The following is a 20335-nucleotide window of genomic DNA, read 5'->3' as shown; positions in this document are numbered from 1 at the left end:
AGCCACGCATGCGGTTGGGCAGGTAGGACGAGGGAGCGCCTTCTCTTCTGGGGAGTTGTGTGGCAAGTTGAGCGGCAATATTGCTGACGCTTGGCTGGGGTTTCCTCGCTAACGGTGGCACTTTCCACCCGCGCATTAGTACACCTCCTTCGTTCAAGTTTTGGAGTAGCAACGATGAGGAGAACGCGCAGGGATTCTTAGGGCTCCTGTAGAGTTGACCTCTGACATGGTGTCGCTCAGCGCATCTCTCGCCTTCCTTCCGTCAACTCTTCGAGTCCGCTTGCTTATGCCTTGCAGCTCCTCCTCCGCACCACTCCCCTCATGCTTCGAGTAGAGCGCGGGGGGGGGAGAGGCTCCATGCGTGCTGGTGCGTGTTGGCCTCTCTCCATGCACACGCTCATCTCCTCCTGCGCCGACCCGCTCTCTCCTCTCTCCACGGATTTCACATTGCGCCTTCTCTCTCCTTCTCTTGCCTCTGCGCACTCACGTGCTCTATCATGTGACGGCTCCGACGTCGACGCAACTGGAGGAACCGTCTTCACCCCTTTCAAGGAAAAAAGCACGTCAAGGCAACACCCGGCCTCTCTTAGCCCCCCTTTCTCTCTCTATCAGACGCACCCAAGGAGAGGCTGCCGTGTACTCAATCCACAGTGGAAATACGTAAAGCCGAATGCCTCCGAAGCGCAACGGATCGACGGCACGAAGCCGCAGCCGCAGCCGCAGGGGCCACTCTGTCTCCCGCTCCAACACTCCTGCACGCGATCGCACTCCAGCTCGCCCTCGCAGCCGCCGCAGCAGCAACAGCGACCCCCCTCCGCAGGAGGTGGCGTCACCGAAGGGCACTCCTGCGATCTCGATGTGGGAGGCAGATGCTAAGCTCATGGCGGCGATGCGCCGTCGTCGTTCTCGTGGCATGCGCGGCTTCTTTGGCTCGGATAAGGTGCGCCTGTGGGGCTACTGGGCCGCCATCATCATGCTCCAGGTGGTAGCCGTCATGTGGGCCAAGTGGGCTGTCGACATGTACAAGTCATATAAGGCAAGTCATTAGAGCGCACAGGTGTCCTGTCTGTGCGAGCGTGTCGATCGGTGCCGTAAAGGTTGGCGCGCTCTTTTTTTTCGCTCTGTTTCCGTGCCCACTTATCTGCTTCTCCCAAACGCTCCTCGTCCTTTACCTCTCCCCGCATTGTACGATACGCCTTCTCGATGGCCCCGTTCGTCGCCCCTTTCTTCACCGCCTCACCCCTCGCGCCACTATCGTCGTCGTCAACGTTTCTTTGATCCTCCGACGCTGACCGTATGCTGGGCCTCGCTGCGGCGTTTCTCTGTGGCCCTCTCTCTCCGAGGACATATATGCTGCTGTGTTTCATCTTCGATGCGTCTGGATGTGTGTGCGCCAGACGCGCTGCGGAGAAAGCCAGCGGCCGTGATGAGAGGGACTAAACGGAACGCCAAGTCTCTTTTAGAGGAGGGGAAGGAGGAGGTGTGTGTGTGAGGGCGGGCGGGTGGGCAGTGAGCTTTGATGGAGAAGGCAGTGGGGCGAAGGAGAGGGAGGAGGCTGTGATGAGAGGACGCCTAGAGGGAGCTGTTCTTATAGATTGTACGTCTACACGCTTGTACTTGTCCCCCACGCAGGGGGTGGGTGGGTGGGAATGCGCGGAAGGCGGCGCTGAGGAATGCCACCTGCCCAAAGGAGGAGAGGGCGGGTGCGGCGGAAGGGGTGTGGGGCTGAGAAGGTGTGTAAATGGCCGGCACTCTCACCCCTCTCGCTTTCGAACCTTTCCTCTCTCCTTATCCGGTCATGGGCGGTGCTGTATTCTCTCGCTCTGTACGTGAAGGCCTCCCCCGCTGTTTTTTGTGTGCTCCCCGCTGGATGCTCGCGCCTACACACACACACATATGCACATATATATATATATATATGCATGCTTAAACACACAGGCACAGACACAGACAAGGGAACAGGAGTGGCTGCAATGTTCTACACAGAGCTGCAAGGGGCATCGCATCGATGTCCGTGGCGACAGGCAAACCACTGAGCTAGGGCCCCCTTTCAACTGAGCCGCGCCGTTGCGTGAGCATCAGGTGCCTTTCTCCCTCCTCAGCCCCACTTCCACTAACGGTTTCCGACCCTTCTGCGCGGTCGTCTGTGCCCGTGTGTGTCTGTAAGTGTGTAGGTGTATGCATTGGACGGCGTTTGTTGACGTCACTCCTTCCATGCCTTTGTTTCTTGTCCCCTTGTAGCATGTCTCTGTCATCTGTCACTGTGTAGGCGTGTATGAAGGGCTCAAACGTATCTCGCGTGCGTGCTTCTGTGCATGGGCATGGGCGCACACAGTGCGCCCCCCTCCCTTGTGTGTCTCTCTCTCTCTCACGTATCTCGCACTACACACCAGTGACCCTTATGCGCACGCTGAGACTCCCTTCTGCCCAGGATACCACCACACACGCGCGCACGACGGGCGCTTTCTTCACCTCGTGGTATGTGTTTTTCTTCCCTTCTGTATCCTACTGATGTTTCACTTGGACTGCCTGTCTGTACCTTTCCGTTCAGCTTCAAGTTGTCTCCGCGCCCTTCACGCCGTCTCTTCTCCACCTCTCTACTACCCCCTTTTTTGTCACGCTCGATTTGGTCGCTGCGCCTCTCCCTTCCCCCTCTCCTCCTCTTCGCTGGTCAGCGGCGTTGTCGTGGCGCGTCACCACCACGGCTCTCTCTCCCTCGCTCTCCTCTTTCAAACGCAGCGCTTTTGCCCGTTTTCCGTGCGTCTCCCGCTGTCGAAGGCCACAACGGACGAAACGAAAAAAAAGTGAGTACGCAGCGTCACGCTCCTTAGCCACAGCGCAGCGTCTCGTGAGGGACGCATATCTCGCATAGTCCCCGGAAGCCAACACACCCGTTCATGCTGAATGGGTGTGCTCATGAACAGGGGCATCCACCGAGCCGAATTTCAGCCGTCGGTGGAGGGCGGTATGCAAAGAGTGTGCATGCGCGTCGGTCTCTGCAATGGTGGAAAGGGCCATGCCACAGAGTTACGTTCCCGCCGTCGCCTTCGCACGGCGTGGCCCCTTTCCCTCTCCCCATATCGGATCTTGCCCGTGCTGAGGGAGTCATGACGAGAGAGAAAGCGCAGCCTCCCGTCTTGGCGGACGGTGCACGCGAGACGTGAGAGGGGAAGTAGGTGACAGCGCTGCCTTCCCCCGTGTGAACAAGAGAGGAGGCCCGGAGGTAGCCTTGAAAGCCGCACTGCTGCCGTGAGGGGAACGGCCTAAGCGCGCCGTTTGTGTGGCGCCTCTCCGTCCAGACGCTTCGCTTTCTCCTTTTCCGTCTCGCGCACACCTCCGCAGAGTGTCCTCCCCGTGGGCCTCTGTGCACGCCGGGGTGACGGGAGAGTGGAAGGGTGCACACCGCAGCGCCTGTGGCCTCGGAGGGAAGAGGGAGTCCCGTGCCCCGCGCGCTGTCCCCCCTCTCTCTCGGAGGAGGAGGCGGAGGCCAGGCAGCCCTCTCCTCTCCACTGTGGCCGCGTGCCGAGCCGCCGCCCAGTGGCGATGCCGCGTCCGGCGCCGGCGACATGCGGAGGGTGGCTAAGCGCAGCTCTACTGATGCCCGCGGTAGGGCTGTGGGTGGCGCTGCGCCGTGGCGATCTGCAAGAGTGAAGACGGCCGCACGACTCGCATGGCAGGCTAAGTTTCAGCATGAGCGTATGCTACCCGCCCCTCGGTGTCCGCTGGTGTGGGGAGCCTGACGCGCCGCCCGCGGGGTGGGTGCGCGCCGCGTGGTGCCCGGCATGGCGAGAGCCGCTGTGAGGCGACGTGCGCATCGGAGGGTGGGCGGGGCTTGAGGCAGGGGCCCTGCTCAGCTGACGGGGCTGGCGCCTCGCTGGAACGCGTGCCTTACGAGGCTGCCTCGCACGGGGCGCCGGGGCCTGCGACAGGCCGTGGCGACGGAGCGGCGCTCAGCCGGCCCTGCCGAGCGGCAGGGACAGGGCATGCTGGGGGAAGAAACGGAACCCAAGAAGGCAAAAAATGTGCGCGTGCGCTCTCTGGTGCAGTCTCTGTGATGTATCTATGCTGCCTCTCTGCTTCTCATCTTCCTCTTTGGCGGGGCGACATTGCTTCGCTTTATACAATGCCTACAGAAAAAACGGCGCCGTAGTTATGGAGAAGCCGAATTACGGGCGCACCGGTCTACTGAGTTCCCGTCTCGGTGGTCTGCCGGTGACACGTCCGCGGCTGTTGTTGCCGGGGAGCCCGGCAGTGTCTCGTCCGGTCAAGTGGTATCCTTCACTCCTCACCATACCACAGCAGCTGCTTGACGCACTGCGCCGCGAGGGCGACGGCGAGGATGCCGCGGATGGCATTAGCGGCGCAACGACAGTGTTTTCCGCTGACCCCACACTGATTACCTATTTGCGTGTAGCCACCATTGCCGAGTCCCTTGTGCAGTGGTGGCGTCGCTGGGCGGCATCTGAAGCACCGCAGCAGACTACTGCAGCACCTGGTCCTACAAGCCCATCGCGCGAGCGGCTCGCTGCCCTCTACACGGCGGTACTGCAGTGCTGCCGAGACGGCTTAGCCAACGGTGAAATGGCGTCGCCGTCATCGCCGGAGCGTGACCCCGCATCGCCGCCGAATGTCATCTTCATCCCCACGTACAAGCTGCTGGTGATGAAAGACGACAGAAAGGTGGCGGAGCTCGCCAACATCACCTGGCGCTCTTTATGGCTGTTTGGCAAGGAGCCGGGTGTTAATGATGTGCTACTCGAGCACCCCTCCTGCTCCAGCCAGCACGCCTCGCTGGAGATGCGGTTCGTCTTGGTGGACGAAGCCGCCCTCAACGCATACATAGCAGAGACCGTGAAGGCGACGACGCCTGACGCACCGGTGCTTGCACCGCTGGGGGCGGATGTGCCGGTGTTTGCGCAGAGCAAACGGGCTCTGGAGTCCTTGTGCCGTGGCATGTGGGCGGTGCTGGAGGAGGCTCAGACTGCAGCCGGCGGCGATGCGTCTGCGGTGTGGACAGCTGAGTTGCAGTTGACTGATCTGGGGTCAACTAACCACACAAGGCTGAATGGCGAGGTGATGCCATCAATGGAGGCGACGACAGTGATTGATGGCGATGTGCTGGAGTTCGGGCTCTCAACGCGCAAGTACGTGGTGATGCGCAGTGCGTAGCTGCTGCGATGGCCGCGCCGTACGGTGTTTTACGTGCATGCACTCCAAACCATTGCCACCGAACGCTGTGCTGCGGTTCATCTCTCCAGGGGGGGGCGGACCGAAGGCAAAGAACACATCGACAGCACCGTTGAAACCGCCGCTCACCCGGTGAAGAGACACTAACACTTGCGTGCGCATATTGGTGGTGGCTCGCGTGGCTGCCACTCCCCTTTTCTCCGTCCAAGAGTGCAGAGAGTCGCTGCTGTTGCTGCTCTATCAAGCATTTCAGGACTGCTGCGCGAGGGCGTGGCCCTCCCCTCTCCGTTGCCTCTCTCTCTCTGTGGTGCGGTCTTCTTTTCCTGAAGTGTTTCGTTGAGTGAGAGGCGCCCACGCGGTACGCACATGCGCACATCCTTCTCTTGCCATTGAGTGAGGCTGGGGCTGCCTGCGCGATCCTCCTCTTTTCTTACCCCTTCCCGCTTGCCGCACCCCGTTGCACTGCCTCTCCTCGTTGGCCAAATCACCTCTTGCATGTTTCACGCATGTGCGCAGTGACGTGCGAGTGGTTGGCGCATCCCTCCCCCTTCCCTCCCCACTATTCCGACCAGACGCCTACAGGACAAGCGCGCACACAAAAGCAACACCCAGCAGCATCCGCATACACCATAGAACGTGCATCACCTTGAGACACCTCTCTTCACCTCGAGCGCATCCCTGCTGTACCATTTAGCTTGCTTTCCACCCCCCTCTCTATCTTGCTTGCATTGCATTGCATTGCTTTGGCACCGGCAATTTTGCCTTCCCCCTCTCTTCCTCTTTCCCCGCACACGCATCAGCATCCCTTCCACACGGCGGCTACCCTCTCTCTCTCTGTGTTTGCCGGAGCGTGAGTGTGTGTGTTGCGAGTCGTTTGTGTCTATACGCGCGTGCTTGCAGAACTCGTAGAGCACTCTGATCCAATCATTGACGACGTGATTGTGAAGGGGTGCGCCGTCCTTCCTCCCCTGCCAGGCCTACTGGTCGACTTCCCCTCGCCCCATTCCGCAGGCTGCCTCTACTGACGTTGCGCGTACAAAACGTGCCGTCATCGCCTCGCTGCGTCGCTGCAGAGTGTGTTCCTCGCTTCTCCTATTTCGGAGCCTGGCCCGCCTCCGCTGACCGGAGGGAGCTGGATGACGACATGACGGCGACACGAGATCGCGCCCGGCTGCACTCTGACGGCGGCTTCGATGGCCGCTTACTCCTATCTGAGCAGACGAAGCTGCTGCTGGAGTCGACGCCAGCAGACATCAACTGCATTCAGTTCCTCAAGCTGCGGCTGAGTGCGCAGCAGCGAGCGACGGCGCAGCGCAACTACTGGCAGCGAGTGCAGCGGGAGGGGGCAGACAGCGTAAACTCAAGCATGCCGCGGAGTCAGGGGCAAGGCGGCATCCTTGCCTCAGGTTCGTCAATATCGGCTCCCGTCGATGGAAGCGGCGTCTCAGCCTCCGCCATCAGGGGCGGAGAGGCCTCATTGACTCACGCTGGCGATGACAGACGGAGCTGGCGCGCCACCGGCAGTGTGGATGGTGCATCCGTCAGCACCTGCGATGCGGAGCGCGCGATGCCAGAGCACTCGACCATGTCTCTCCCTAACTTATCAAAGCACGATACAGCGGTGTGGTCGGCACCTTACAGCTCCGCGTCGCCCTCGACAATGCATCAGCACTTCGTTGAGGATATGCCAGCGGCAGTATGGAAGCGCCGCGGCACTTCCTCACCGGAGGCGGCGGATTTGGTCGCCGCGCCCACTGCTGAGTCGAGCGAGGACGGAAGTAGCAGTCAAAGGCGGCCCTCTTGCCCGCTGCCGGAGGAGGACGTGTACGTGGTGGCGCCGCTAACCGCGAATGACTACAGCGCGGCTGCAGCGGCCGCCATCGATGAGCGTCCAGCGACGGCTTGCGGAAAGCCGCAGGTTCCGCCGGGGGTGGATGAGATGGAGGACGTGCCACTGGAGCCGTGCCCGCATTGTGGCCGCACATTTGCTCCGGGCCCATTGCAACGGCACGTGACCACCTGCGAGCGGCAGAAAGGCGCGGCACTCAAGATGAAGAGCGAGGTGAAGGGCAGCAAGGTCGCTAGCGCTCGCAAGAAGCCCGTCCGCTCTGCTACTGCTGGTGACCCTGCTGCCGCTTCTGTCGCCGCCTCCGCTGGCGCGGCCGGCCCTGCGCTGGGCGGGTCGCAATGCTGGCCGTCTGACGCGGCTCTGAAGCCGGAGAAATGGCGGAAGCAAAGCGCGCGGCTGCGCAACGCGATGGCCGGTGCATCCCTCACGGTGGCCGATGATCGCGTGCAGTGCCCATCTTGCGGACGACGCTTCTCTGATGATGTTGCGGAGCGGCACATTCCCATCTGCAAGTCGAAGGGTATCCGTGGAGCGTAGCAGAGGCGGCGGTGATGGCGCACGCCGGCCAAGTCAAGTGTACAGGACGTCCATTTTTTTTTTCGGCTACACGCATGGGCGTGCACCGGTAGAGAAGGGTTCTGGCGGCGCATACGCTGCCTTATATTGTGTCTCGCTCTTGCCCCCCTTCACCCCGCCACACAGGTCCTGCTGGGCTGCACACATCTCAGCCGTGGGCGGTTTTTTCCTAACCTTCAGTTGGAGCCACGTCTCGCATTAACGCCACGTGTCAGCCTCGCTTGTGCGAGCGCTCATCCACGTCAACCACAACCCTTTCCCTCCCTCCCTCGCATCCTCCCTCCCACCGCACAGCTTCCGCAGCACGCTCGCTCTCTTCCGCCTGCCCCTCAGTCTCTCTTTCTCGTGAGAGACTCGCCGCTTCGGCGCACGCTTTGGTGTGCGTGCGTGCCCTCCTCTTCCTCTCGGGGCTGAGGTGGGGTGTATCAAGTGCTCTCGCTCGTACTGTGGTGCCAAGTGCGGAGTTGTGGGTCTCTCTCTTCGTGTACGTGTGTGTGTGTGCGCCATGCGCCTCTGAGGGGCATTAGAAGAAGCGACGAGAGAGCGCGCGAAAGGGTCGAATGGGCTGCTCGGTGCCCTTGACGGCCGATCTCCTCTCTGCATCGGTGCGCGAGTTTGCACGGTGTGCGTCCCATCATTGCATCCGATGTGGGATGGGCTGCCTCGCATAGGTAGAGTGTAAGGGCGAGAGTAAGACGCAGGGGTGTCGGCGAGGAGGCGTACTGACGCGGCGGTCTTTTTGAAAGTGCCGCACCTCAGGACCCTCTACGCCTCGACTCTCTGTCGGTGGCGCGGGATCGTGAGTCCTCATGTTCCCCTCCTCCCTCTCTCTCTCAGCCTCCTCTCCCCCCACCTGCACTCTGGGTTCGACGCTATTGCGAATGTTGCAATGCCCTTCCCTCCCTCCTTCGCACAGGCGTTGCCACGCGTTCTCCCACGTCCTTCTCTGTACTTGCACACGGACCCGTTGACGCCTGTGCCTACCAGTCTTCTCGCTACTTTGCTCTCCACCTCTCCCCTGCTCCGCCATTTCTACTCGCCTCAGACTCGTCTCCGTGGATGCTCGAAGGCGACAGTCTGCTTCCGCGGCTCTCCGACCACCTCCGTCTGCCCTTCCCCTCCCCTCAGAATTTGATGGTACCCGCGGTTCATCCGTTATTTGCGCTGCGCTCTGCTCCGTGTCTCGCCTTGCGCTCCATCTCCCAAGTGAGGCCCTCTTCCCGCCTTGCGCGTTCTCCCACGCGTGCTGCCGAGGCGTTCGCGTGAGCGTCTGTCACCGTTCGCCATGCCAAACGCAAAGCCACCTGGCGCCGTGTGGCGCCGGCACCGGCAGTGAAGCGCGTGCGCGGCCCCCGCGCTGAAGAGGTGAGAACGGGTGCAGATCTTCAGATGTGGATCGACTTCGATCTCGGCAACTCGCGCGCGTAGGCTTACTGAAGGTGGCCAACAGCAAGACTGCTACCAACCGCAGCTTCGGCTTTGGCTGTGGCCCGTCTTCTCAGTAGGGCATCGGCGGCATGGCGGCACCGCCTTGAAGGATGCCGTCGCGCAGATGCGACCGGTGGTGCGCAAGGCATCCGCTGACTTTTGAACTGACGCAACTGCATATGAACAGTGAGGGTACCCTCGGCGTCGCCTGTGAACGAGGCCTCCAGCTTCTTGCCCTTCAGAAGTGCGGCTCCGACCGCAAGGAAACTCCATCGCCACGATGGAGGCAACTTTGGGTGACGTGGTGGCACCCAAGCAGCGGTGTGCGCCCCACATGCTGCTGCAGTGTGAGCTGCTTCATGGTGAAGTGCTAGCAGCCGCCAATTTGTGCAGCTGCACGAGCCGCTCCATGCCATGCGGGTGTGCGTAAGTGTGTGTGCGTGTGTGTGCGACTCTCATTTCTGTGCCGCAACACGGGTCCGCGCAGCACCGACAGCGACCACGAGAAGGCGACCTTCGTGCTTGAAAAGTGCGGCGCGCACGAGACGCGCTTGGTGAGATACGGCACGGTGACAGGTGCCGCTTGGGAGGGCCACTGCCGTACTCTCCATCAACCCTCGATTCATTTAGGGCGCGGTCACGGCAGACGTTGGCGCCCCCATTAGCCGCCCAGCGGCGTGCGTGGAGACAGCTTGGCAGAACCTCAGGCAGAACAGCCATCCGTGCTTCATCTGAGTTCACCTGTGCGACGGCAGCACTCACACCCGGGGCCCCCCTCCACGGACGCTGCCGAGATGCAGCGGGCGCGCAGGCTGAAGCGTTTCTTGACGAGCAGCGCTGCGCAACTGAGTGGCACTGTACTGGGACTCGCGACGGGTACCGCCGTACGCACCAGCACAGCCAGGGCCCTGTCTTTATAAACGAGAGACGTTTGAGAAGGGCCACGCCCTCGACAGCATCACAAACTGCGGCAGCCCTTATCTGCTTCAGCAGGTCGCCCACCCCACCGTGCGCTGGCGGTGAGTGTCCCTCTCTCTTGGTCGGCATTATTCCTCACCGTACCCACTGTGGATGTGCCCATTTTCCCCTTCGTCCTCGGCGTATTCCCTTCGCTCTGTGCCACCCGCTCCTATTCGCCCGCTAAGACCACTTTGGATGCACGCCTCTTTGCCTACCGCCAGCTGCCTCCCTCGAAACGGAATGGCGGGAGAGTGGAAGGGTGCACACCGCAGCGCCTGTGGCCTCGGAGGGAAGAGGGAGTCCCGTGCCCCGCGCGCTGTCCCCCCTCTCTCTCGGAGGAGGAGGCGGAGGCCAGGCAGCCCTCTCCTCTCCACTGTGGCCGCGTGCCGAGCCGCCGCCCAGTGGCGATGCCGCGTCCGGCGCCGGCGACATGCGGAGGGTGGCTAAGCGCAGCTCTACTGATGCCCGCGGTAGGGCTGTGGGTGGCGCTGCGCCGTGGCGATCTGCAAGAGTGAAGACGGCCGCACGACTCGCATGGCAGGCTAAGTTTCAGCATGAGCGTATGCTACCCGCCCCTCGGTGTCCGCTGGTGTGGGGAGCCTGACGCGCCGCCCGCGGGGTGGGTGCGCGCCGCGTGGTGCCCGGCATGGCGAGAGCCGCTGTGAGGCGACGTGCGCATCGGAGGGTGGGCGGGGCTTGAGGCAGGGGCCCTGCTCAGCTGACGGGGCTGGCGCCTCGCTGGAACGCGTGCCTTACGAGGCTGCCTCGCACGGGGCGCCGGGGCCTGCGACAGGCCGTGGCGACGGAGCGGCGCTCAGCCGGCCCTGCCGAGCGGCAGGGACAGGGCATGCTGAAGGAAGGGTGAAGTGCCTTCTCTGATGTCACGTTGCTAAGCAGATGGCAGCTCTGGCGTACACGACTGCCTTCTCTCGCTCTCATCTTGCTGTCGTGCCCGCTCACGCTATGGCGAACGCGGGCATGCAACTGCTCGAGTGAACCGCATAATTTCACGGCGCTGGCGGTCGCTAGCACACACGTCGATGTGTGTATCTGCGAAGCTCATGCGCGCTGACACGCACGCCGCCGGGTGGTTGGCGCTTCTCTTCCATTTTTTGCTTTTCTGCCGAAGGTCCCTCCGGCACGTTGCTCCGCTCAGCTTTCCAAAACCGTTTTATCAGTGCCGACCTCGTGTCAGGGTCGCGTAGGTAAGGCTCGATACAGGTGCTCGCTGCAACATGTGAGCGGATCCCGATAATACGAACCAAAACGTCCTCTTCCGATAACAGCGCCATTACGCCGGGACCACTGCTGAAGGGTCACCCGCGTGGGCCATTTTGAATGTGGTTCATGCGTGAAGTACTGCACCACGCACGGGAGAGAAGCGGATGGCGCTGTCGAGCTGCCGGCAGTAACGCAGGCCTCATCTCCCATCCAGCGCACGCGCAGCTTCGCAGCAATGACCAAGGTGCCGCCGGAAATGGAAGAGACATGCTATTGCGCGCGCTGGTCACACGTGCTCATACCTTCGGTCATGGCTAGCTTACCATCGACGCCTTCCCCGTAGCTCACACGGATGACAGACGCTCTTTCAGTGTGACGTGCGTGGTGAATAGACGTTCTCGTGCGCCTGCCACTCCTCTCTCATGCCTTCTGGTCCCCGCTCTCCGGCGTTCTACGCACGGCGCATTGCCTCATTGGCGCGCATGCTCTTCACCAGACTGCCCTTTCTCGTCAGCTTTTTTGTTTTCGGGGGTATTCTTTGTTGTCTTGGTGGATTTCGCTAAGAGCACCCACGAAGACGCACACGCTCACACAGGCGTACAGACAGGCAAACCTCGCTGAGCCAAACCGCGTTGCGCCGGCATCGTCTCAGACTTTTTGCCTCCCCTCCCCTCTCCTTCCTCTCTCACTCTCTCTATACCGACGCTCGTCTTCACACTGACCTTCAGTTTCATCTTTCCCTTCTGTGTCTCATAGACTGTCTGAAATACTTTGACCCCCTCCCCCGCCCGACGTCGCCTGACACGACTTCACGGACTGCTTTTGCGCGAGCACAGAATGCCGTTCTGGAAGAATTACATCTACACCAAGCCGGAGGTGGACGACGATGACTTGCCGCTGCCGCAGTTCCGCCTCTTCGACGATGACGGCCACATAAGGGACAGTGAAGTAGCGGTGATGGTGACCTCGGCGTGGCGCAGATCTTCCACCTCGAACGCATCGGCAAACTCGAAGAAGTCGCCGCCTATGTCCCACAAGAGGCGCGCCTCTCTGCTGAAGTCCGTCGGGGCCAAGCCCACGACTCCGCTCAAGGTAGCCGACTTGAAAGACTCCTCCCTTTCTCTCAGCAAGCCAACTTCTCGCTCTCCGTTCACTCCCCAGTCGCCGCGGCGTGCCACCTCACCAGAGCCTCAGCCAGTGACTTCTGCGGACAGCAAGGCGCGCATGGCAAGCCCGAAGAAATCCTCTCCCAAGAAGTCGGCATCAAAGCAGGTCTCGCCAAAAAAGTCTTCCCCCCCGTCCCCTGCCCGCGCGCGCTCCCCTTCGCCGGCAAAGCCTAAACCGGCGGCCAAGACTTCAGCTGGCCGTCGCCGCTCCCGCTCCCGCTCCCGCTCAAACTCGCGGCGCAGGGCAGCCGTGGCGCCATCCACGACACCGAGCCCGAAATGGACCCTCGCGGCGTTGAGGGAGTTTGCGAGTGAGAACTCGATTGAGTTGAAGGGGGTGAAGACGAAAGCGGGTATCCTCAGCGCCATCCACGGCTCTTCGTAGCGTATTCCGTCAAGCTTAGATCATCCCGGTAAGTGGTATGCAACTGCGGTGCTTCCATGAAAGAAGTTAGCGCGGTGGTGGTGGGGAGGGGCACGGGACGGGCGACGCCACTTCTCGAGGGCTCGGTGCCGATTTGCCTCGTATACTCCCCCCTCCCTCCACACACACACACACACAGATGGAGAGAGGTGGGTGGGTGGGTGGGGGGGAAGGAGGAGGAGTTGATGAGGGACACGCATGTGAACATGTCTCTCCCTCTCTTTGTGTGTGTATGTGTGCGTGCCGCTGCATTCCCTATTGAGACCCTTACGCTGTATCAGCACGAATATGTCTATTTTGGTGTTGTGCTCTCTTTTCTTGCGCGCTTGTGCTATTCTCTGTTGGCCTGCGGCAGTTGGTTAAGGTGGCCAGGCGTGCGCCTGCGTCCGTCCTCTGCTAAGCCCCCCTTTTCCCCGCCTTTCGCTTCATGCGATTTGCGTTGTTCTTCTCGCTCGCCCTGTGCTCGCGCGCCTTTGTGCATTGAAGTGTGCCCTGGCCAACGCGCTGGGTATGGCTGCACGACTACTCTCATCACTACTGCCAGCCCCCCCCTCCCCCCTCTCCCGCAAAAAAAAAGAGATATATGCTGTCAGTTTCACCGATGAACTGCTCGGGCGGTTGCATAGAAGGCGAAAAGAAAGGCATGCCGGCTGACTGGCGCACGCGCAAGAGCAGAAGAAGGTTGCTCTCGCACCGCCTCTCTTCCTCCTTCGCACTCTTCAGCCTCCGTTTTTTTTTTTGCAGGCACGTTGAAGACACTCTTTGCCGTGCTGTGCTCGTACTGCTGTACGGGGAGAGTCGCGCATGGGCTGCGCATGGACGCTGCCACGCGCACGTACGTGTGATGAGCGGGGTTTAAGGGGAGGGGAGAGCGCGGCGAGATGGGGTGACGCGCGGGGACTCCGCAGCCCTTTTGGTAACCGCCGCTCACTGCCCCGGCGTCTGTGCCGCGCATCCGAAGGCGGCCCTCGACCTTGTGCAGTGGCTCATCGTTCTGTGAAGAGGTACACTTCCCCTTCTCTCACGTTCGTGTACGCGTGCACGCAACAAGGACCTCTTTGCAGTGCTGGCGTGGCCGCTACGGCAGCGCACCGATATGTATGAATGCAACTGCCTTTGCTTATCTGTCGGCCCGAGGACTTTACGTTTGTACTTCTCTCTCTCCTGCTATCGCGGCCACCTCGCCCTGAGGGACACGCGCGTGCATGGAGCGACGCGATTCTCACGTACCACGTACCCCAGATGCCACTCGTTTCCTTCGCTGAGGAGTCGGCGAACAGGCCTTCGGGCGGTGTCGTCATCGACTGCCGGCACACGCGCTACCACGTCGTGCGTGCCGCGGCACGCATGGTGAATTGGACGGTGTATGACTCAGATGCAGAGGTGCGCATTCCTGCTTCCTTCCACGGCGTGTCGCTGAAGACACAAGGGCCTGCATGCACGCCACCGCATGCGCCGCAGGTTCTGTGGGTGGATAAGAGTGCCGTGAGCTCCCGCGTCGCGGAATCGGATTGCTACCAGCGTCTGAACCACTACGCCGAAATGCAGGTGATCGCACGAAAGGCGCTCCTCTTTCGCCGCCTCATGCAGCTGTCGCGGCTTCTGACGGCGGACGGCGCACGGCCGGAGCGTCGCGGTTGCTGTGCGGCGGTGAGCCTTGTGAAGGATGACCAATCTACTCTAGAGCGCTTCTTTGCGCTGTCGGTGCCGCCGAGCTTCTCGAGTCTCACTGACCTCAGCCGTCTGGAGGCCTTTCGACGAGAGCTGATGGATCAAGCTGACCCCTCCTCCGCGCCACGTCCTCCTTTCTTCATCATCAAACCCAACGGCGCGTGTGAGGGCAAGGGCATCCGTCTTACCACAACCCCGGAGGAGGACTTGACGGAGGAGGAACGGTCAGACAAGAAGCGGGAGTGCATCGTCCAGCTCTACGTCGATCGGCCACTGCTGATGGGCGGCAAAAAGTTCGACCTGCGTCTTTACGTGCTGCTTGTGACGGTCGTGCCCCCGCAGCAGTCGCAGCGCTTGACAGATGCGCTTACAGCTTCCCCCGATATCTCGAGCCTCCCCAAGCCGGCTAGGATTGAGCGCTGCAGTAACGTTACGGAGGTGCCGCGCGATGTACAGGGCGTGGAGCTGTATGTGCACCGTGAAGGTCTTGTGCGCGTCTGCGCCGAACCCTACGCAGCGCCGACCGAGGCAAATCGACGCGATGCACGGCGCCACCTGACCAACTACGCGGTAAACAAGAAATCGTCGTCATACGTGCCGGCCGCTCGTGACGACAGCGCTGATTCTCGTGGCGGTGTCTGCGACAGTTCGAGGCAGTCAAAGGAGCCCGCCGACTGGGAGGAGAGCAACAAGCAGAGCCTCGCTGCTCTCGCTTCCTTCATCGAGTCTCTCCGAGCCCCTGGCGGGTGGCCGCGTGTGCAACGCAGCTTGGACGAATGTATTACCCTCACCGTTCTCTCTGGTGTCGAGGTGCTGCGGCGTGCGCTGATCGGCGCTGGCGGCGCACGAGGCTACCGTGCGGATGGTCGCAGCTGCTTCGAGCTGCTTGGGTTTGACGTGATGCTGCGCGGGGAGGACCTGCGCCCGGTGCTGATGGAGGTGAACCACTCCCCATCGCTCTTCTGCGATACCGCCTTCGACTTTGCCGTGAAGAGTGCCGTGCTGCGCGACGCCTTTCGATTGCTGGAGACGCACATACCCCCATGGGAGCAGCATGGGGGCAACCCGCGGAGGTACAAGGCCTGCATGGAAGGCGTTGGCAAGGCGCGGATGGCGCAGCACGCAAATATGCTGGTGCGTGGAGCTGCCGCGGAGCCGTTTGGGTTTCGTCGTCTCCTTCCTCACTACAGCGCGAGCTGCCGCACAGACGGTACGGAGGCCACTGGGGACGTAGAGGCTATGAACGACTGGCTGCCGGCAGAGAGAGCATCCCAGCAGCGCATGGTGGAGCTGTCGAAGCAGCTGCCGTGAGTTTGGCCGCTGCCCCCTCCTGCTGCTGCTGCTGCACTCGATGCACTTCCTTCACGACCCCGTTTCTCCTTGCGTCTGTGGCGACACCGCTGTGGAGACCGGTATCACCCGTGTGGTGTGTTTGGCAACAGCCAAAAAACTGAACTGCGCTCTCTGAGCAGCCCGCGACCCGTGTCGGCCCCCCCCCACTGAGGGATTTCCCCATCGGCTACCGACGGCGGTGCTCAACTGGAATTGTCCTCCTCTTTTCGACACCACAAGTGCAGCGAAGTCCCTACGAAGGCGCCCGTGTGAGGAGCCAGACACCTGCTCCTTTCCAGCGCCGTCGCCTCAACCACATCTGCTGCCCTCGCATGCGTGTTGATCGGCCCCGCAAACTGACAGAGGACTCGGACAAACATTGGTGGCTCATCGATGCGCCGCAAGGCGCGGAGCGAGTTGAGAGAGGAGCTGCGTCTGCAGCAGTGTCAGTGTGCGCGTGCGTCTGCTGCGAATGGCCATGTAGCACATACATCCTTTGTGCCCTTCTCCTCTCGTCTTCGCCTCGCGCATCGCATTCGATGCGTGCGAGCACGCGCACACATAGACATACACATGGCCGTCCCTTCTCCCTCACCTCGCCGTCTCCATGTGTGCGCTTCCTCCGGCCATGGCCGTCTGTCTTCTCATTTCTTTCTGTCGCGCATGCTGTCATGGTCCACCTCTTCCTGGCCAATGCCGCTGCAGCTTGACCGACCCGGCCGTGCCCCCCCCGCGGCTAATTCGCTTGCACAATACCACCGCGTTCTCTCTCTCTCTTGCACACACAACTCTACCACTGTCTCTTGCCCTTCTGCTCATTCCCCAGTCGGCGCCATGACCCTGCCGGTGATCGACATTGCGCCACTGTACGAGGACAACAAGGAGGAGCTACTGAGCGTTGCGCACGCGATCGACGCGGCCTGCCGCACATGGGGCTTCTTCTACATTACCGGGCACAACGTCCCGAAGGGCCGTCATGCGAAGTTGACGGAGATGGCCAAAGCGTTCTTCGCGCTCCCGACGGAGGAGAAGCGGCGAATCGATATTGAGAAGACGGCAAACCATCGCGGCTACGGCTCGTACGAGGCGGAGCAGTTGGACCCGAGCCATCCGACTGACTGGAAGGAGACATTCGACATGGGCTTCCACCTGCCGCTGGATCACCCCTCCGTTGTCGCCGGCAAGCCGCTTCGTGGCCCCAACAACCACCCCACTTGGATCGAGGGCTGGAGAGAGCTGATGGAGCAGCACTACAGCGATATGCAGCGTCTTGCCCTGCTGCTGCTGCGTGCGTTGGCAGTAGCGATCGACGTCGAGAAGGACTTCTTTGTCTCGAAGTTTCACGAGCCGCTAAGCGTGTTCCGCATGATCCACTACCCTGCGCTACCTGAGGAAAAAGGCCGTGTTGTGTGCGGCGCGCACACGGACTACGGCATCGTGACGCTTCTGTACCAGGACATGGCTGGTGGCCTGCAGGTGAAGAACCTCCAGGGTGAGTGGCTGGACGCGCCGCCTATTGAGGGCAGCTACGTGGTGAACATTGGTGACATGATGGCCATGTGGAGCAACGGGCGGTACAAGAGCACGCTGCACCGCGTGCTAAGCCCCGGCGTGGAGCGCATCTCGATGCCCTTCTTTTGCGAGCCGAACCCCGACACAGTCATCTCGTCCCTGCCGAACTGCTTCGACGAGGCAAATCCGCCGAAGTTTCCAGATGTGAAGGCTGGCGACTGGCTGCTGAAGCGCTTCCAGCAGACGTACGCGTACCGCGCAGGCATCCACGCGCCGCAGTAGCGCGGGTCGGGGAGAAATGGAACGTTGAGCGGGACCTTCTCCGCTCTGCCACCGCCGCCCCCCCCCGCAAACTTCACAGAGGGGCCAGTCTGTGAAGGCTTGTAAGAGAGAGTTCCTATCTAAGGTGCTCATTAGCTCAGGGCATGAACGGGAGAACGCCGCCGCCTGGAGCATACCCACGAAAACGCCTGCGGCCACAGTCGAGGCCTGCCAGCAAAGCGTGAGCATCGATGTCGGGCGCAGAGTAAAGGAGAGCGAAAGGTGGTGCAGCGATGCACAGGGCCGTGCCTCCCCCTTCTGCGTTCCGGCGCTCTCCAGCTTTTTTCTCTCCCCCGCCCTCTCCCCACACTTTCACACTGATGACAGCTCGCCAAATGCGCACGCGCGTATGTGTGCACAGGCGGAGAATAAGTCGAGCGTCGTGATGCGACCTTCACAAATAAAAGGCGATGGACCCATACCTCTGTGGATAGTGAATGCGCCGAGGAGAGGGACACGCGAATGCTGTCAACAGGTGGCGTGGGGGATAAGGAGAGCTGCAGGAAAACAGCAGCAACAGAAGTGAACCGAAGAGTTGTCTGGATGCAGCAAAGCACCGGAAGTGCAAATTGTCTGCTCCCCTCCCCTTGTCTCCCCTCACTTCTCTCTGCTCCCACCTTCTTTTCTTGTAATACGTTTGGCTGTGCATGCCGGGGGAAGTAGGAGAGCAGGTGCGGGGGGAGGGGCCACTGCCACCTCCCCGTACGCATTCACATGACCCTTCTGCCATGCCTCCCCCCTGTTTTCCCGCTGCTCTTTGCCGCCGAATCTTTTTTTTCGCTCGACGTTCGTACCCCCCTCCATCCCTCATCGATCCCTCCTCCTCCTCTTCTCGCTTCCTTCTCCATATCTTCGTTGTGCGCTCGGGCCTGTGGATGTCTGTGGCGGCCTTTGAACCCCCCCGGTAGCCGTTTCTTAGTGTCTTTCCTCAGCTCTATACGCTGGCTTTGTGGATGTGCATGATGCACGTATATTTTCCTCCCCTGCAGCCGTTGACTCCCTCCCCTTTCCCCCCTAAAGCTGCAGATGTGCCCTCTTACCCCCCCTCCATTCACATACACCTCTCCTCCCCCTCCCTTTTGCTCGCACTTCCATCAGTGCTTCTGTGATTTCCGTCGTGATGCCATTCTGAGAGAGCCGCCAAAGCTCCTGTGCATTTTTTCTTCGGTTGATCTTTCGGGTTGCGGAGCACATTACAAACACAACGGACATACGGCGTCTCCTCTTTTCTCGCCACCTCTGCCACAAGCGCCTTTGCTCCGTGCGGGCCTTCGCCTTTGGCGTGGGCCGCTCTTCGCTGCAGCTGCCTTCCTTGTGCTGCGCTTCCCTCTACCAGGCGAGAGGAGGCGTAAAGAACAGCCCCTGCGGATTCGGTCGATCGCCGAGCACCTGAGAAGGGGGCCTGCTGGGTGGAGACGTGCATCAAAGGCGAGAGCGATGTGGCGGGGCGGAATAGCGCGCCCCAGAGTGCTGCGCGGAACCATTGCACACTCGGCGGAGGAGGAAGTGTGGGTGAGTGGGGGGGGCAAAGCGCTCTCTCCCTCATCGTGCGCTCCCCCCCGACACGCTTCACCTCTTCGCTGCTGTTTCATCTATCGCTTTCACGCCTGCCGCCACTCCTCCTCTCTCCTCTCTCCTCTCTCCCCTCTCTCTTTCTCTGGCGTTGTTGCGCTGAAGCGGCGCACACCAACACACGCCATCGCAAGAGAGCATTCACGCACATGCCCGCACCGCGTACGGCTGTGTCAGCAATACTTCGACACCTGACACGAAGTCAGACGATGGGGCGACGAGCATTGCGCGAGCGGGCTGAAGGCTCTCTGCTGCTGTGCGGAGCATCTTCTGCCTCGTTAGTTTGTGCGTTTGACTGCTCTCCCTCTACCACTTGTTTCGTGAAGATGAGCGGAGATGCCGATTGCTTGTACGAGAGTTTACGTCGCGTTAGGGGGCGGACATCATGGGAATTGGGCGGGAGCGGATGACAAGCGCGATCACGAGTGACCGTGCGTAGGTGCGTCTTTGTGAAAGGAGACAAGGGTGAGGAGGCGCCGAGAGGGTCCTCCCCACCATCTCTCTCTCTGTGTTCACTGCAGCGCTCTCCAGCACGAGTTCTCGCGCTTGCCTCTCCATTTTTCCGACCGACTGCAGGATGAGCTGCGCTGTCGCGTCATCCTTTCACCCGCGCGGTCTCGCTCGGTGTCTGTGGCACACCCTCTTTTCTTCCTCTCTTGGACCCATCAGTGTGTGTGTGTGTGTCCGTGCGCGTGTTTACTCTTTTTTTCCTGCTATCACCACTTGTTTCGCCTCCTGCCCGGGGACAGATGGAGCGTGGCATCATCAGGAGTCTAGCTCCCCGCTTTCTCTAGGGAGAGGGAGGGGGAGGAGGAAGGCACACATCCACGCCGCCGGGGTCCATGAGCAGCTGCGAATTCTTTGACTCCAGACGGAGAGGCCTTGGCCGGATCTGTGAAGGAGCCTTTAGCCGTGACCACGTTTGGGTCAGCTCACGAGGGACGACATCGGCGAGACAAGGCATGCATGCGCACTTACCTGCCCTTGTTCCCCTCTTCTGCCCTGCTGCGGTGAGGCTGGGGGCCACTCGGGACTTCTGCATGCGCTGCGTGTAGTGGAATGGCAATCGAGTGAGCGACGTCGAACGGTGTTGGTGGAGCCCGTGCTCCTTGGGAT

The 20335-nt window shown here is 61.2% G+C and overlaps 6 protein-coding genes across 6 annotated transcripts; all 6 read left to right on the top strand.

Moving 5' to 3' along the window:
• Window positions 1-670: 670 nt before the first annotated feature.
• LSCM1_04318 (uncharacterized protein) lies at window positions 671-1048 on the top strand (the record flags this gene model as incomplete). The annotated part of the gene is made up of 1 exon (XM_067321830.1): window positions 671-1048. The coding sequence occupies one exon, from the start codon at window positions 671-673 to the stop codon at window positions 1046-1048; it is 378 nt and encodes a 125-aa protein (XP_067176925.1).
• A 3104-nt stretch (window positions 1049-4152) lies between these two features.
• On the top strand, window positions 4153-5169 carry LSCM1_04317 (uncharacterized protein; the record flags this gene model as incomplete). The annotated part of the gene is made up of 1 exon (XM_067321829.1): window positions 4153-5169. One exon carries the CDS (start codon window positions 4153-4155, stop codon window positions 5167-5169), a length of 1017 nt encoding a protein of 338 aa, XP_067176924.1.
• Window positions 5170-6331: 1162 nt separating this feature from the next.
• LSCM1_04316 (uncharacterized protein) lies at window positions 6332-7573 on the top strand (the record flags this gene model as incomplete). The annotated part of the gene is made up of 1 exon (XM_067321828.1): window positions 6332-7573. The coding sequence occupies one exon, from the start codon at window positions 6332-6334 to the stop codon at window positions 7571-7573; it is 1242 nt and encodes a 413-aa protein (XP_067176923.1).
• Window positions 7574-12058: 4485 nt separating this feature from the next.
• LSCM1_04315 (uncharacterized protein) lies at window positions 12059-12772 on the top strand (the record flags this gene model as incomplete). The annotated part of the gene is made up of 1 exon (XM_067321827.1): window positions 12059-12772. The coding sequence occupies one exon, from the start codon at window positions 12059-12061 to the stop codon at window positions 12770-12772; it is 714 nt and encodes a 237-aa protein (XP_067176922.1).
• A 1281-nt stretch (window positions 12773-14053) lies between these two features.
• On the top strand, window positions 14054-15793 carry LSCM1_04314 (uncharacterized protein; the record flags this gene model as incomplete). Its single annotated transcript, XM_067321826.1, has 1 exon — window positions 14054-15793. One exon carries the CDS (start codon window positions 14054-14056, stop codon window positions 15791-15793), a length of 1740 nt encoding a protein of 579 aa, XP_067176921.1.
• An 855-nt stretch (window positions 15794-16648) lies between these two features.
• On the top strand, window positions 16649-17608 carry LSCM1_04313 (uncharacterized protein; the record flags this gene model as incomplete). The annotated part of the gene is made up of 1 exon (XM_067321825.1): window positions 16649-17608. One exon carries the CDS (start codon window positions 16649-16651, stop codon window positions 17606-17608), a length of 960 nt encoding a protein of 319 aa, XP_067176920.1.
• Window positions 17609-20335: the final 2727 nt, after the last annotated feature.

This window comes from Leishmania martiniquensis, chromosome 29 (assembly GCF_017916325.1).
Source record: "Leishmania martiniquensis isolate LSCM1 chromosome 29, whole genome shotgun sequence".
NCBI lineage: Eukaryota > Euglenozoa > Kinetoplastea > Trypanosomatida > Trypanosomatidae > Leishmania > Leishmania martiniquensis.
The sequence above is the reverse complement of the archived record's forward strand: the minus strand, read 5'-3'. Positions and strand labels throughout refer to the sequence as shown.